The following is a 17489-nucleotide window of genomic DNA, read 5'->3' as shown; positions in this document are numbered from 1 at the left end:
CCGAGTATTGGGAAGGGTGTTTCTGCCATCTGCTCACTTTGATCCTACTCATGGGCTACTGAAGGCTGTTGAATAATGTGTCATTGGGCCCGGCTGGCTGCTGAGACTCCCTACAAGTTATTATTGAATCTCAGCTAAATTTGCACTGCTTCCATGATGCTCCTTTGCTTCTGCCCTGGCTGGCTCTAGTCTGTTCTCTTCGTCTGCCCCAGATCCCCTTCTTCTCAAGCCTTTTTCCTTCACAGAGGACCTGGAGAAATAGAGACCGCCCATCACAAGCTCTACACTTCTAATCACCTGAGCATCCTCTCCCCTCTGGAAGTGTCTGCCCTTTCCCTGACTTTCAGCTGCCTCGGAACATTCACTCTTTCCCAGCTGCCTACAAACCTGACCTGATTCTCCTGCTCTGAAGTCACCACCCATTTCCTTATTGTTCAATGCAGTGACCTCGGTTTTCCTGCCTCTGACCTGTCTGAGGCACTTGACACTACTGAACAGTGACTGGCTTTGGATTCCTTCTCCTCCCCCTCAGGCGGCCTGCTTCTCCTCCTGCCTGCTCCAGCACCCTGTCCCAGCTTCATTGGCAGGAGCGTCATCCATATCTTAGCACTCCAGCCTGATCCCCTCCGCCTTGGCCTTGCTGGTCTGCCTCTCCAATGGTCTGACCACAGTTCTCGTGGACACAACCATCATCCCTCCGCAATCTGCACACACTGGCCTGCCCTGGGCTGCCAAGTGGAGCATCTTAAAGCCCAGTCCCCATCTCATTTGAGGTAAGGCTGGGAAACAACAAAATAAACAGGCTTACAGGACTATCACCTACAATAAGGGCTAACGTTGTTTCTAGCCACGACTTTATCGAAGGGGAGGAGGTAGAGCCAAGGACCTTCTTTATGCTCCACGGCTGGCAACTGACATAGAAGGAAAACAAGGCAGAACCAGGGGAAGATGATTGGCTAGATGGTGTACAGCTCACACTCGGATCAAGGCCCAGCTTAAATGCCTCCTTCCCCATCCACCACACATCCACTTTCAAATCAGGCTCAAATGCTGCTTCCTCTTCCTCCTCCTCCTCCTCCTCCTCCTCGTAGCCAGCTGGTATTTCTCCAGGGGCAGATCAACTACAAATGCAATTCTCTTTCCGGGACAGGCACCTCCAAGGTTGTTCTGTTCCGGCACATCCCAGAAGCCCAAGTAAAGCTCGTTCCTAGCTGCCGGAAGTGGGATGTTCTAGGCCTCTGCAGTCGCTGGTTCTCCTGGGGGTTGGGCTAAAGAACTAGCTCCGCCCACTGCACCCCGCCCCCACTGGCCTTCTGCGCTTGCGCACTGCCCTGCTACTAGGCCTGTCTTCCTGGGCAGAGTACCTTGGAGAGGGATCCTCTGACCCCATGAGTGGTCCAGCTTACTCCTCTTATAGGGAGGCTGGGCCTTGCCCAAGGTCACCCAGGTGGGCAGGAGGGAAAGCAAGATGCAGTAAAGAGAAGACAACCCTGGCGTTAGTAACAGCGCACGTTTATATGCAATGTCACCATTTACAAAACATCTTTCCTCACAACAACCCTGTGAGGTGGGGAGTAAAAGTGTTATCCCAGATAGGGAAACAGAGGCTCAGAGAGGCAAAGAGAAACTTTCACAAAAGCTAGTGGTTCAGGCCACACTGACCACAGGGATCTCAAGTCTCCTTTGAAGGCTCTTCCTGCCATCCTTTTCCAGATCCAGCTGGTTCTACTTGCCCTTCCCTCCTCCTGTGGCTTTCTCTTAGCTACCTGGACAGACCAGGCCCCACATGGCCCGAAGGAATTTCCTCTACTGATTCAACTAGTCTTTTTGAGCTCAAAGCAAACTTTGAGATCATCAACTCCAAATCCTTCATTTTATAGAGGGCAAAACTGCCAGGGAAGGGTGACTTGCCTGAGGCTTCAGGTCGAGTCAGATACCATACAGGGGCTCCCAGGCCACCTCAGTCAAAATGATGGCAACCCTCTTCAAAGTGCTTTAAATACACGATCTAATTTGATCCTTAAAAAAAAAAAACAGTGAGTACTATAGGTATTATGCCCATGTTGCAGATAAGTAAATCAAGGCTCAGAGATTAAATGACTTGTCTACAGCCAAACTAGTAGATGGCAAGAAGCAGGTTTTTCTCAACTCCAGGCCCAGGTGTTCCTTTTCTTACTGGGCATTACTCAGGCTGGAATCTGGAACTTGGAGATCCTGAACTTGATTTTGACTAATATAAAATAAAAAGATTGGGTGATCTCTAAGGTCCCTTCCAAGTTTTAAATCCTGTGATTCTATCCCACACCTATCAGTAGTTTCACCTTTATTAATAAATCAACCAACACTAATTAAGCACCTACTATGTGCAAGGTCCTGTGCTTGGCACCAGGTCTCCAAAGATATATGACATAGACTCTACTCTCAAGGAATTCACAATAGAATAAGGACACACAAATACCACAAAAATCATATAAGGGGGAGTGAAACAAGTGCAAAGGTCAAAGTGCTAGCAGGAATCAGAAACAAGGGTCACTAAGGGAAGGAAGGCTTCATGGAGGAGGCACCAGGTAGGCCTTAATAGAAGGAGCTTCCTAGAGAAGTGAGGGAGCTCGGGGACCATGCCCACTACTGCACTCTAGCCATCCTCTCTACCCCATCCTTAGCCCTAGCTGCTCCACTTCCGCCTCCCCAGTGAGAATTCCCTAATCCAACTGAACCCAGATTATGTGTCCCCATCACCACCATCTTCTGGATGGCTGATGCAAAAGTAGGTTCTTGAGTCAGGAGCCAAGAGAGTAAAGTGAAGAATTCAGCTGGGCTACATGCCTAGAAAGGAGTTCTAGCTGGGAGGACAGTGGCATTAGACAGAAAGTATGTGTGTTGATGTGTTGAGGCAGAGGCTGTCCCAAAGAATGTTAATTTCCCTCAAGAGCTGGGGGAACCAATAAAAATTAGTTGTGTATCTAGGGTTGGACTCTGCCTACAGAAGGCCAGCAGAGCAGTGCTCCTTCCACTCTAATAAAGCAGATTCATGTCCTCTAAATGAATGGCTAAGGACAATATCGTAAAGATGTCAAATTGCAAACATGTCATTATGGAGAAAAGGTGCTGAGGATTAAGGGACAGGTCATGCCCTGAAAGAAGCCCTCCTCCTTTGGATGTAGCAGACAGCCCAAGAGATGAGGACAGGATCTTCCCCGTGTGTGTGTGTGTGTGTGTAGGGAGGGGTGGGGGGCCCACAGCCTCTTCCATTTCAGTCCCTGACCTGAGAGGCCATTCTGAAAGCTCATTAAGCCAGGGATGAGTCGTAGTGAATATTCATTTTCACTAGTCCTGCTCCCTCACTCTAATATTGATCAATCAGTCTTTCAAGCAGCTGTTATCATTTGCTACCAGAAGGAAGTTCTATTGACTGCAGCCCGTCCTGAAGGAGTTTGCAATTTTCCCCAAAGTCCCTAGCATGGACAGGGGATGGGTAACGCCCTGCACGTTAATCTCTGTTGTGAGTTCTCTGATGTCGAATGAGGCTCGAGTTTCGACAGAAGACTTTCTCACATTTGTTGCACTCATAGGGCTTTTCTCCACTATGAATTCTCTGGTGCTGAATCAGGTCTGAATTCTGCCTGAAAGCTTTCCCACATTCATTACATTCATAAGGTTTCTCATCACTATGAATTCTCAGATGCTGAACAAGATCCGACCGGGTCCTAAAAGCTTTCTCACATTCATTACACTTAAAAGGTTTCTCTCCACTGTGAATTCTATGATGCTGAATGAGATCAGACCTCTTCCTGAAGGCCTTCCCACACTGATTGCATTCATAGGGCTTCTCTCCACTATGAATCCTCTGATGCAAAATCAGATCTGAGCTCTTCCTAAAGGATTTCTTGCATTCATTACATTCAAACGGTTTCTCCCCACTATGAATTCTGAGATGTGGAACTAGGTCTGAGCACCACCGGAAGGCCTTCCCACATTCATTGCATTCATAGGGCTTCTCCCCACTATGAATCCTCTGATGTTCAATAAGGCTTGAGCTCCGACTGAAGGCTTTCCCACATTCGTCACATTCATAGGGTTTCTCTCCGCTATGAATTTTCTGATGGTTAATAAAAGTAGAAATATCTCTGAAAGCCTTCCCACATGCATTACATTCATAGGGCTTCTCTCCACTATGAATTCTTTGATGCCGAATAAGGCTGGAGCTTCGACCAAAGACTTTGCCACAATGACTACAGTCATAGGGCTTCTCCCCACTATGAACCCTCTGATGCTGGATAAGGTCTGAGCTCTTCCGGAAGGCTTTGCCACAATCATTACATTGGTAAGGTTTCTCCCCACGGTGAATCCTCTGATGGGAAACAACATCGGAATACCACCTGAATGCCTTGCCACACTCACTACAATCATACGGTTTCTCACCACTATGGATCCTTTGATGTTCGATAAAATAGGACCTCCGGCTAAAGGCCTTGTCACATTCGCTACATTCATAGGGTTTTTCCCCATGATTGACATTCTGATGTGTCAGGGGCTCTGAACCCTGTCCAAAGCCTTTGTCGTACACATCACATCTCTGGGATCTCTCTTCTACAGTTTCTATACCACTTGGAACAGGGTCTGAGGTGGGATCATAGTTTTTCTCACACTTAGTATATTCACATCCTCCCTCTTCTTTAGGGACACTCCCTTGGGAGAGAGACATGCGGTTGAAACCACTGTCTTGGGAAGGGGGAGAATGTCTCAGTCTCATCAATGCTAAACTTCCCTTGTGCTCCTCCAAACTGTCCTTTGAGTCACGGGCTTCTTCAAGTTCAGGCTCCTCAGGAACCGTACTTTGCAATCCTGTCCACAGTATGCCCTTGAATTCATCTTCTTCAGACACTTCCTGCTTTGGAATAACCTCCTTGTTTTCCATCTCAATCCCATAGTCTGAAACGAGAAAGAAAAAACATGGCCACCCTTGCTGGGGGGAAGAAATCTGTTCCTCTCTAAGAGGAAACAGAATCGTCCAAATAAAAATGACAACTAGGTGGACCTGCCTTTCATGGCATCCTGGGGCTCTTTGAAACCAGAGGAAGACACAGCAAGTAAATGACAGAAGGGGCTGATACAGAGACCATGGTGAACAAAGAGAATGAGGAAGAGCCTTTTAGAAGAAAGGATGTGACTAAAGGAGAGAAGACAGGAATGAATAAGAAAACTTGGCATGAATGATCTAGATTGTCTTGGAGGTTCTTTTCTACCCAGTGATTCTGTCAAGTCCTCAGGGCCTTGCTCACCCCTGGGTAGAATGATAAAGGTGTATTCAACTATCTATAGGGTCCCTTCCAACTTTACAGTCCTCAAGACTATAAAGTTGAAAGAATGAATGACTATGGAAGGGGAAACTGGGGCATAAGCAATGGTTTGAGGGAAAATACAATCACAAGGGAGGAGGGAAAGAGAATGTGTTCTCTTCTTTGTCAGGCACCAAGACACCCCGAAACAGGCAAATTTGGGGAAAAGGGGGAAACTTTCCCATCTACTGCTACTTTGCTAACAACAAGGGGGCCCTGCTCACCTAAGTTCCCTCAGATTCCCACAACTCACCTGGATAAGCACTTTTCAGGGCCTCTCTGTCCTCCATTCCCTGAAGGTTCTGGATGCACAGCCTTTCACCTCTATCCATCTGAGAAGTTAGATCAGGTTTTGAGACTGGAAACCCTTCTAATGAGAGAGGAAGCTGGGGGATGATGGTTTGGGTTAAAAACACAGAGTTCTCCCAGAACTCAGTGCTAGTTCCTGGGTGTGCTGGCATGTGGAGGACAAAATAGGAAAAAAAGAAATTACATTAGGAAGGTCACTGAAGGGAACAAAGTGTCTTCCCCTATGGGCTTTGGTATATAGGTACTGAGTCAGCAGCCAGGTTCCAGGAGAGTAAGGAGCACTCTCTGTTAAGAACATACTTTGAAGAGGTATGCTGGGTGGATTCACCTACTGAAAACTTCCAGAGTGAGAAATGTCATATAAAGGTCTCATTTCTCAAATATATAAAGAAATAAGTCTAATTTACAAGAATACAAGCCATTCCCCAATTCAAAGGATATGAATAAGACGTTTTCAGATGAAGAAATCAAAGCTATCAATAATCATCTGAAGAAATGTTCTAAATCTAAATTATAGAAATGCAAATTAAAACAACTCTGAGGTACCACCTCATACCTATCAGATTGGCCAATATGATTGTAAAGGAAAGCGATAAATGTTGGAGGGGATGTGGCAAAATTGGAACATTTTTGGTAGAATTGGCATTGTTTGGTAGAAATGGCATTGTTGGTAGAATTGTGAATTGATCCAACTATTCTGGAGGGCAATTTGGAATTATGCACAAAGGGCTATAAAACAATGCCTGCCCTTTGATGTAATCATACCACTACTAGGTCTGTATCCCAAAGAGATTTTTTTTAAAATTTAAAACCCTTACCTTCCGTCTTGGAGTCAATACTATGTATTGGCTCCAAGGCAGAAGAGTGGTAAGGGCTAGGCAATGGGGGTCAAGTGACTTGCCCAGGGTCACACAGCTGGGAAGTGTCTGAGGCCAGATTTGAACCTAGGACCTCCCGTCTCTAGGCCTGGCTCCCAAAGAGATTTTTTAAAATGTGAAAGGACCTGTTTGTACAAAAATATTGAGAGCTGTGCTTTCTGTGTCAATAAAGAATTGGAAATTGAAGGAATGTCCTTCGATTGGGGAATGACTGAACAAATTGTGGTATATGATGGTGATGGAACACTATTGTGTTGTGAGGAATGATGAACAGGATTTCAGAAAGAGCTGGAAAGACCTTCATGAACTGATGCTGAGTGAAACAAGCAGAACCAAGAGATCATCATACACAGTAACAGCAATATTGTGGGATGATCAATTAGGATTTAGCCACTCTCAGCAATACAATGATCCAGGACAATTCTGAAGGACTTAGGTCAAAGAATGCTATCTACCTTTAGAGAAAGAACTGCTGCAGCAGGAATGCGGATGAAAGCATACAATTTTTCACTTGTTTATTTGGGTATATATTGTGGGGTTTGGGTTTTATAAGATTAATCACTTTCAAAAATGAACAATATGGAAATAAGTTTTATGTGATAATGCGTGTATAACCCAGACTGAATTGTTGGCCAGCTCCAGGACGGGGAAGGGAAGGAGAGGAGACAATTTGAATCATATGACTTCAGAAAACTTGAGGAAATTTATTATGTAATTGATCAAAAAAATTAAATTAAATATGTTGGGGAAAAAAAAAGAACATAATGGAATGATGCATAGGATCCAAGATTAACAACTGTAAGGATCCTCAGGGGTTAGTTATGTAGTGCAACCTCATCATTTTAAAGAGGGGGAAACTGAGAGGTTAAAGAAAGATCATATAAAGTAGTATGTTAGAGAGCTGAGCTCTATCACCTTAGCACAGAGCAAAATATACAGTACTCTTCATAAATATCTGCCTTCCCTGCCCAAAAAGACTTCATCTCTTTCCCCAAAATAAATGTTTGATGTGATTCCTCCCTATAATTGGTCACATGAGTATATAATGCCTTTAGATTTCTAAGTACTTCATGTATAAATTATCTCCTTTGGACTTCATCATGGCATGGGACAGATTAAGTATTCTACTGTGGCCAAGAGGCCAGAAAACTAGGTTCAAAGATCAATTCTGCTACCTAATAGCTGGATAACCTTCGAAATCATCTAAATTATCTGAGCCTTAGTTTCTCCTCATCAGTAAAATGGAAGACTGGACTAGATGCTACGATATCAGGTTTCATTTAGTGTTGATGATATGAACAGTGCTCAGAGGCAAATAAGAAATCCAAGAGGGAAGGAAAGGGCACAGGGCAGTAAATGCAGAGCCAGGACCACAAGCCAAATCTGAGTTCAAGTCTAGTGGTCATTGAAGTGTCCCTTCACAGGCACTACCTAGCTAGCTACCACAGACACAGTAACTGGGCTTTGTCTTCCAGACAGGAACAAAAAGGTAACCAAGTCTTGGCTTATTGCTTTGATGAACCCAAGGGTAAACATACAGCACCCATTCAGAAATATCTAGTCTTTTTTAAGGGCCAACATCTTCTCCCTTACAACAGTTAAATCCCACTGTCATCAATATTCTTATTAATCACTCACATACCTGGCACTGGGAGATTATTTACAAAGCAAGCCCCGTGCATTGGCTCAGCTAAGCATTATACAATAGCCCAATAGTGTGGAGAGTTCAAAACTAACTATCTTCATTTTACAGACAGAGAAATGAAGGCCCTCAAAAGTGATGTGACTTCCCATGACCCCTCTGAGAGCTAATGAAGAAAGATGAAGTGACAGCCAGGCAAAAGAGGTGAGCCTCAGAAGAGAGTCAGGGAAGGAGAGCTCACCTGGGACTTGGCTGCTGGGGATGTGGCTGCCATCATCCAGTGTTCTGCACTCACCATCTGGACATAAGCTGAAAACCTGGGAAGTACATAGGGAGGAGGAAAGGAAAAGGAATCATGAATGAGCACAGGCCTGACTTGACCAAAGAGTCCTGGCATCCCTCCCTCCTTCACCTGGGCAGGGCCTCCATTGCTAGAACTCTCCATCCTCAGGTCTCTGCAGGCACTGGACATAAGGCATTTCCCCTCAAACCAGAGTGGAGACCACATCAGGTCAGGAAACCAAAGCCCCTTCAGTGGAGAAGAAAACAAGCCAGTCATTTGCACTGAGACAAGAGAAAGTTCACAGAACTGCAGCCTAGCCCTCATTCTGCCACTTATCAACCTTGTGCCTGGACAACTCAAGTAGGTGAATGGGTCTCCTTCCCTCCACTCTCCTCTTTGATCTCTTTCATGTAGCTACCAAATGAAGCCTAATGGGCAAAGGTGCCCTATCTCCTTGAGGATAAAATACAAGCTTTGAGCATGGCATTTGAGGTCTTCCACAATTTGGGACAAACCCCATCTCTAGCCTTATTTCACACTACTACTTATCAATCCATCACGTACTCTACAATCCTGATAATCCAAAGGACTGTCCCTAGTTCTCATCATGGCTCTTCAATGGATTTGGCCCTGCAATCCTACCGTGCCCAGAACATACTCCCTCCTCATCTCTGCCTAATGAGATTATTCTCATTCTTTAAGACTCAAGTTCACCAAACATGCTGGGGGAACTCCTATAGATCTGTTAACAACACACACAAGCTAGCAAGTATTCTTCACTCACTGTTCAACCAGCCTACCTCCTTTTGTCATTGTACAGCTCGCTGATGTCATCTTTTAGGCTGTTTCTCCTGAGAATTTCTTTGCTGGTCAGGGATTAGTCTATACTCATGCCCACCACACACCTCTCCATTGCACTTCCAATAAATGACAACTTGAATTCTTTAGACTGGTATTCCAGGACTCGGGCTACAGAGCACAACTGAAAAAATATTAGGGTTAAAAAGGTAGGCATTTGTTTTCAGGGAGAGACTTGGGGCCATTAAAAGCACTGCAGAACTTCCAGACTCCTCCTCCTATTCAATTCTGGGCCCAGTTGGCTGTTTATCCAGCCTCTGCCCAAGAAGTGTGGGGCCTGCTTGCCCAGTTTTAGAGCAGTTTTTATATTAGATATTATTAATATTAGAACAGCCTAATATTAGTTTAAGAGTTTAAAACCGAAGGCTTGGTGGCAAGCAGCCCTTGCATACATGTATGGGAGGGGTTGTTGGTCTAGGGAAGAAGCATTCTCCATCTGCCCCATATTTCCTGCTTGGATAGTTAGGCCAAACTCCCCAGGGAAGAATGTCAGCATGGACCACCCCTCCCAAATATGGTGTGTTAAATCATAGATCTAGAAAGCACTTTCTTCAAAATCAATTCGTGTGAAGGGAAAGCCATGGTTTCACACAGAGTCCTCTTTTGGGTTTCTGCTCTATTAAATATGTTTTTGGTGTTCCAGTTTGGAATAAAAAAAAATAGCAACCACCACAAAAAACCCCCTCAAAACCCAGCTTCTCTCAGGGGCTTTTCCCAATCATTTCAAAATGACCCTCTATCTCCTCTTTGTCCACCATGTGTGTTTCTAGTTATTTGCATGTTATCTCTTCCATTAGAACGTGAGCTGACTGAGTGTGGGAACTGTTTTTACCTAGGACACAATAAGCTCTCTTCCTTCTACTTAAAAAAACCCTTACTTTCCATCTTAGAATCAATGCTAAGTATTCGTTCCAAGGCAAAAGAGCTAGGATTCTATCTCTAGTTAAGTGACTTGTCCAGGGCACACAGCCAGGAAGTGTCTGAAGCCAAATTTGAATCCAGGACCTCCCATCTCTAGACCTGGCTCTCTACCTATTGAGTCATGTAGCTGCCCCATAACAAGAAGAAAGAAGAGAGGGAGGGAGGGAAGGAAGGGAGGAAAGGAAGGAGAAGGCACTTTCTCACCATTTCCTAAGCATTTCATTGTATATAATCTCCAATTTACAGAAGTAGTAACTGAGGCTCAGAAAAGCTAAATGAAGATGGAAACAAAGGATGGTAATAAGGATGTCGTCCTTACAAAAACTGTCTTTCTGCTTACCTTACACTCTGCGTTGGTTCATACTACCCAGAATTCTCTGAAATCATCTTTCATCGCTTTTTTAAATCATCATGTTTCCCAATTGACGATATATTACCTTTCCCTCCCCCACACAGGAAAATAAGAAAAACAGAAACCTTTGTGAGGAGCATGCATAGCTGAGCAAATCAAATGGCCTAATGGGCTGTGTCAAACCCCCCCCTCTATTTCTCATCATGCCACCTGAGCCTCTCTGTGAGGTCAGGAGCACGCATGTCGTGGGGCCTCTAGAACAGTGGTTGGGCACTTCATTAATCAGAGTTCTGTGCCTTTCAAACTGTTGTCTTTACAATGTGGCTATTGGGTTCTGTTCACTCTGCTTTGGGGGAGTTACTCTACATTGCCACACCACCAGCGGGGGCAGGAAATGTCCAGGCAGACCAGGGCACTATAGCCAGTTTTTACACTTCAGTGGGGAACCCATGAGACCCCAGGAAACCCCTTCCCTTTACTAAAAGAAGTCTGTTTGACCCATTGGTCTGCCTCCAAGTGCCAGGATGTATGACTGGAGTAACCAGGCCCTTTTCAGGGTCTCTTACCTGAGCAAGGTTTGCCATTTTCTCTAATACTTTTTATTCTCCTTCCAAGTATTTTTTTTTATCTCTTGCTTTTTCTTTTAGTCATTTTTTTAAACCCCAACTGTTCATCTTAAAATTGATACTAAGTATTGGTTCCAAGGCAAAAGAAAAATAAAGTTTAGGCAATGGGAGTTAAGTGACTTGCCCAGGGTCACATAGCTAGGAAGTGTCTGAGGTCAAATTTGAACCCAAGACCTCTTGCCACTGAGTCACTAGCTGCCCTCGATGTTCATATATTCTTTGTGGAAAGGCCATTTTTTTCCTTCAGTGTTTGCTTATAGTTGTTGTGGAGTTCTCTCCTTACAGGGAATCTCTAAATTTACAGGATTTTTAAATACTGCTCAGTTTTTTCTATTAATCACTTACCTCTCCATCTTTAGCTCCTGAGAGAAGGCTTTATGCCAGGGCCAGTCTTTGTCTCTTTTGAGGGGAGTGGTAGCTCTGCTGGGTCTTGCTCTGGGGCTAGGCACCCCACCCTGGATCTTTAAGGTTCAAAGAATCCTCTATAGCATCTCACAACAGAGCTGGCTACCTTGGTTTTCCTGTTCTGACCCCTGCTCTGTTCTCAATGACCCAATGCTCTGGTCTCTACTACTTCTTGTGGCTTCCAAGGTCCCCTCCCAGGAGCTTGCTCACCATCCAAAGGCTTTCAGGCCCTCCTGGGTCTTTATTAGCTTTTTCTGCCTCCAAGAATTGAGTCTCACAGGCTATGCCTATCTAGCTCTGTGGGCTGCAGATTTGTTGGCCTGGGCCATCAAAAGGCTTTGCTGATAGGGCCCCCTCTCCTATTTCCCACCTGCTGCTCCCTCTCTCAGAATAGCTCTAGGGCTTCTCTCAATCTAAAATAAAGTCAGGGAAAACACACAAAAACCCCAAGCAAAAAACTTCTTGTAGTTTCTCATTGGATTTCTTGATCATTATTCAATCTGATATAGGTGTATGAGAACTGAGTGTCATACCTCCCGTGGGGCAGCCCTCCTGGCCACAAATCACATAATAAGATCTTAATGACTGGTGCAGGGAATGGAATATTATTGTGAACAACGAATGTGAAGAATCTGGGGTTGCTTGGGAAGCCATATATGAACTGATGCAAAGTAAAGTAGGCAAAACCAGGAAAACAGTGATTGTGGAATATTAAACATATTGCCAAACATTGCTAAGGAGGCAAGAGGTTAGATCTGGAAACAAAGGTGATGTGAAAAACACAAATTATACACAAGATTCTCCTAAAATCACGGAAGATGGCTAATTGAAGTTGGCAAATGTGCCTATCATTGGATTTTAAAATGCTAAGACGGGCATAGTGCCTGGAGTCAGAAGACCCCAGATCAAATCTGTCCTCAGGCACTTACTAGCTATGTGAAGTCATCTGACATGTTTGCTCAGTTTCCTAAGCTGTAAAATGGGAATAATAACAACACCTGCCTTCCAAGGCTGTTGTGAAGATCAAATGAGGTAATAATTGCAAAGCACTTAGCACAGTGCCTGCCATAGCAGGCACTATTATAGAAATGTTATGTAGTATTATTATTACTTGTCAGGATCTTTGAGTAGTGGAGCTAAATGTGGTGAAATCCTTCCTAAGTTAACAATGACAAAAGCCTCCTCCCCAACCCACTCAAGCAACTGAAGCAAAAAAGAAATCTCTGAGAAGAGCCAAGGCAACATGACTGAAGGGGAGCAAGTAGAAAACCCAATGTGGCTCCATAATGAGCTATGTCCAATCAAAGAGCTGGGATCTACTCTCAGGAGGTATATAGTCCAACTTGTACTCAAGCCAAGTGGGCAGCCAGCCTTCAATGTTGGGTAAATTTATCTGCTGCCATTTAAGGCAGCTCACTGTGCTTTGAAACAGTTCAAATTAGGTCATTTTCCTTTACACCAAGTCAAGATTTGCCCATCTTCAACTTCAGCCCACTGGGATCAAGCAAAACAAGTTGAAAGTCCTCCCCCCATGATCGATGTCATGACTAATCCCGATTCCAGAGGAACTATGATCTATGCTACCCACTTCCTAACAGAGATGATTGACTTAAAATTGAAAAATGAGACATTTTTGGACACGGACAATGTAGGAATTTGTTTTGCATATACAAGAGTTTTGATTATATTTTCTTTTAAATGGGAGAAAATGGGGAAAGTAAGCATGCCTGTGGCCCTGACTACTGGGAAAGCGGAGCTTGGGAGTTCTTAGCTTCAAAGGGCTAGACTGATCAGGTGTTGAGATCAAGTCTGGTAACAATATGGTGAGCCTATAGGAGCAGAGGGTCTGCAAAATGAGAAAGATGAAAAATTGAGTAATGTAGGTCCAATGGGTGGCTGCTGTACTTCTAATCAGGGTGAAATGGGGAAACGTGAAAGAGGGACAAGAAAAATGAATGTTTACCTGAAAATTAAAATTTTAAATAGAAATAAATACATGTTGTATACCTGGAAAAAAGATCCAGAAAGAAGACTTGCAAAGTCACATGTTAAGTCAAGGAAAGAACTAGGGCTATACATGAGGTCTTCTAGCTCCCAAATGGGTACTTTCTGACTCTGCTTTTACTTACCCATTTTCACACACTCTTAAAGATAGTTCTCACTTCTCATAAGTGGCCTCTTGAGCAGACCTCTGCCTAAAGCTATTTTTACATAATTCAAATTTGCCCATTGTGAACCTTAAAAATTCCCAGACCCTACTTCATAAGATTTGATTAAGACCATTCCCCATTTGGGCAGTGAACTCTACTTAGATCAGGAATGTGAGAACTCTACTTCACCTACTTAAGTCTGCCCTAGGGGAAGATAAAGTTGTAAACTCTTTTCTGAACAATGAAAAGTACTTAAACCCATCTCCTAAAAAGAAAAGTCTCTAGAGAACAGTCTCTAAGGAGGCTGTTGGGAGAGAGCTCTGGAAACAGGCTCTTGGGACAGTCTCTTGAGGACAGTCAGAAGAATCTCTCTCTGGAGAAGGATGGCTGACTGAACTGGTGTCTATATTCTTGCTTGGACAGATCTTGTGGTGAATGATTAAAGACTGACTGATCTCTCTCTTAAGACTCAGGTCTAGACCTTTCGGCTAAGGCCCTTCATACTTATTCCTTTCTTATTCTCTCTCACTTTCTTTAATTCCTCATTGTATTAATTAAAATCTCTATAAAACCCAGCTGACTTGGGTATATTGAATAATTGGGAATTTTTCCCTGTCGACCCCCTTATACATTGATTTAAAAACAAAACACTGTAATGAAAACATTTTCTGCGGACACAATTTACTGATCCACTCTTATATCTACTACAATTTAAGTCTTCCACTATTTTAATCACTACAGTTTATGACCTCAAACCATTTTAATTATTATACCATGGACATGGAGAAGGGAGGCCGGAAGGGGGTCACAGCTTTCTAACCTATATGTAATGACTTTAAATGAACCTTCTCAACCCTGTTACCACCAGCAGCAGAAAACCCTAGAGACAAAATGAATTATAGAAACAGAATGCTGGAAATGGTGTATTGTGGGGGGTCAATGGAGGGAGGGAGCTGGTATATAGTTCAAGGATCCATGGGGGCCAGGACAAAGAAGCAAGAGGAGGAGGAGGAACACCTGATCCAAACACAAGTAGGGACTGGACATACAGATTAAGGAGAGGACAGGAGGTTCCTTAGGGACCTAAGGAAAACAGATAAAAGGGGCTGATCACATGGTTGGGTGGGTAGAGGGAGCAAAGGGCTGGGAGTCAATTTCTACTTTCACTTGGGGAGGCTTTTTTGCAGGGGTGAGGCATCTAGCTGAGGAACAGGAAGAAAGAGGGAAAGGAGAAAAAGAGAGGAAAAGGAAGGAGGGAAAGGGAGAACACAGTACTGTATGGTAAAGTTAAATGGGTGTTTTTTTAGGAATGTGGATTTTCCCCATACTTCTAAAGTCAAATTTACATAATACAAATATGTATATAAAGCAAGAATTGCCTAGACCTTATATAGTTTAAGTCAGTCATCACCCATCACCTCATACTTATGTGGCTAAATGCCAGTTCAGAAGCCTGAGAGGCATTCCGCAAAAGAGGAGAGAAAGCATTATAACTGGATTGCAATACTGTTGTGCAGATGACAAACTGGTCTAACAATTAAGAAAGAGTGATAGTTACAGGAAAACAGATTTCTACTGGACAGAAGGGAAACCCTTTTAACAACAATCAGCATTCCCCAGCACAGGCTATCTTGGGAAACTAGATGATCCCTTTCCAGAGATTGGTTCTTTGCTTGGGTTTTGTGAACTTTTGGTGGGGGCCGTTTTGATAACTGTGATTCAGTGTAATTGTTTTCCTTTGTACACTACTGGATTTTATTGGATCCCTTTAAAAATCTGATTCTGAGGGGCCCTAAGGCTAGACTGGGGGAGGGAGGGGGGTCCCTCTCAGCTCGAACTAGATGGCTCTTTTTTGTGGTTCTATGGCTCTGGGACATCCTCCAGGGGCTGTAGAGGTGGCTAGACCAGAGGAGATCCTGTGTGTGGTGTGGAGATACTGGAGAAAGGGCTGCTAACAGTAAGGCCAGCTCCAGACTGCTGAAAGGGATGCGGAGTGCTTTACACACATTACTTCATTTCATCCTCACGACAATCCCGTGAGGTAGCTCCTGACATCATCACTCTCCATTGACACAAGGGGAAGCCCCAGGGCTGAAACTCCATTCTGAACTACCAACAGTCAGGAACAACATAGAAGTCACAGCAAAACCCTGCTGTGGCCGTGCCCAGGAAAAGCACTAAGCCAGCAGCCATCCTCTCTAGCCCGCCAATGTCCCCGCCTTCCCGCAAGACTCACAGGTCTTCCCCACATCTTCCTGAGCATCAAACTCAAGCCTTAAATATTCCAAAGGAGCTGGGGAAGGATTCCGAACCAGCAGGCTCTTATCGCCCCGGCCGCGTGCAAACTGTGCGGAGGCCCGAACCATTGCGGGACTCCCTTCTCCCCTCACAGAGGCAGGCCAGACTGCACCCGGTCCCCCCCGCCCGGTTCCCAATGCGCAAGCCTTCAGATCCAGGCCCTTACGGACGAGGGACGAGAGCCCCGGGAGGGACAATCACTTGCCCTAGGTCTGCCCCAAGAAAACGGGATCTTCGAGCCGAGAAGGCCTTCCTCGGATGCCAGGGCCCCTCCACTCTGCCCTAATCCTTACACTTGTTGGGGAGGGTCGCAGGAGAGGGGACTGGCTTGGGGAGGGGCCAGCTGGCCCTGCCCGGCACGGACCGACGCAGGGGGGCGGGGAGAAAGGAGAGTCCCAGAGCCCGCCGCCCACCCCCAACCCCCTAGCATACTTACCCGAGCACCGGGTAGCACAAAATGGCACCGCCGGAAGTCCGTCCTTCTCGGCCCGGAGCCCCACCTCTTCTCGCCGGGCCATTTCCGGTGCCGTTCTAGGACGTCTGGGAGGCCCTCGCGTGGCGTCTCGCTCTCTGCCCCCCCCCTCCCCCGTCCCCCTCCCGGCTCAATCTCGCCCTCCAGTGGTCTCAGGCAGATTCAGTGCAGATTCAGCCCCGCCAGCCAAGGTCTCCAGGGGAAATCAAAGTCCAGAGTGAGGAAGAACCCAGATGTAGGTCACCCCCCCTAGTTCACAGAACACTCTTAAAGGAGAATTGTGATTATAAAGATTGTCTAGTCTCAACACCATATGCGACAGAAGCCATGGAGGTCAAGGGACAGGTCTAAGGTCTCTTAGCCTTTTCAGAGTCTCTTAGAGCCCAAGGCTGGTTTAGAAATAATCAATGTTTTATTTGAAAAGCAGGGAAACTAAGGCATGTGTGGGTGGGGAAGATATGTGCGTTGCCCACAGCCAAAAGAAGTGTTAGGAGCCAAGCATCCTAGTTTTCTAGCCCAGTGCCTCTTTGCAGTGAAGTGAATAGAACACAAGCTGTCCAGATGTCCAATCCAGCCTCACTTACTGGCCTGGGCAAGTCTTAGTTTCGTCACTTGTAGAATAAGGCTCAAAATATTATAGCACTCATCTCTCAGAGTTGTTGGAAGGGTCAAATGAGATCCTCTTTGGCACATAGTAGGTTCTATATAAATGCTTCCTCGAGTAAACAAAACCCCACAGTCCCTCTGGAAGCTGCAGGGTCCCTGGCTCAGACAGAGCCCACCCCAGGGTTAAATTTATGGCTGGACATATGCCTCCACTGACACACACTGGAATCCTGAGAAACTGCCAAAAGGTATAAGCAGTCTACTGCTGTGACTGATTGTTTGCTGCGTCTGTAGAATCCCTATAGGGACACATCTGTATGCTTTGCTCAGAACTGCCCCTCTGCATTTCT

General features: G+C 45.1%; 1 protein-coding gene across 1 annotated transcript; it reads right to left on the bottom strand.

Moving 5' to 3' along the window:
- Window positions 1-1496: 1496 nt before the first annotated feature.
- LOC100617195 (zinc finger protein 883-like) lies at window positions 1497-16564 on the bottom strand. The gene is made up of 5 exons (XM_007507568.2): window positions 16498-16564; window positions 8581-8697; window positions 8410-8485; window positions 5593-5793; window positions 1497-4932 (listed from the first exon to the last, which is right to left on the bottom strand). Exons 2-5 carry the CDS (start codon window positions 8674-8676, stop codon window positions 3491-3493), a joined length of 1815 nt encoding a protein of 604 aa, XP_007507630.1. The 5' UTR covers window positions 8677-8697; window positions 16498-16564; the 3' UTR covers window positions 1497-3490.
- Between the last annotated feature and the right edge of the window lie 925 nt (window positions 16565-17489).

The sequence above is a fragment of the Monodelphis domestica genome, chromosome X (genome assembly GCF_027887165.1).
Source record: "Monodelphis domestica isolate mMonDom1 chromosome X, mMonDom1.pri, whole genome shotgun sequence".
Lineage (NCBI taxonomy): Eukaryota > Metazoa > Chordata > Mammalia > Didelphimorphia > Didelphidae > Monodelphis > Monodelphis domestica.
Note: the sequence above shows the minus strand (reverse complement) of the source record. Positions and strands in the feature narration are given on the sequence as shown.

Excerpts from the sequence above, each read along its gene's own strand:
- LOC100617195 (XM_007507568.2), bottom strand. The coding sequence starts at position 8,676 with ATGTGGTCTCCACTCTGGTTTGAGGGGAAATGCCTTATGTCCAGTGCC. Across the intron at positions 5,794-8,409 it reads CCCCAGCAGCCAAGTCCCAG|CACACCCAGGAACTAGCACT; the intron begins GTGAGCTCTCCT and ends TCCACATGCCAG. Across the intron at positions 4,933-5,592 it reads CCTGAAAAGTGCTTATCCAG|ACTATGGGATTGAGATGGAA; the intron begins GTGAGTTGTGGG and ends TTCTCGTTTCAG.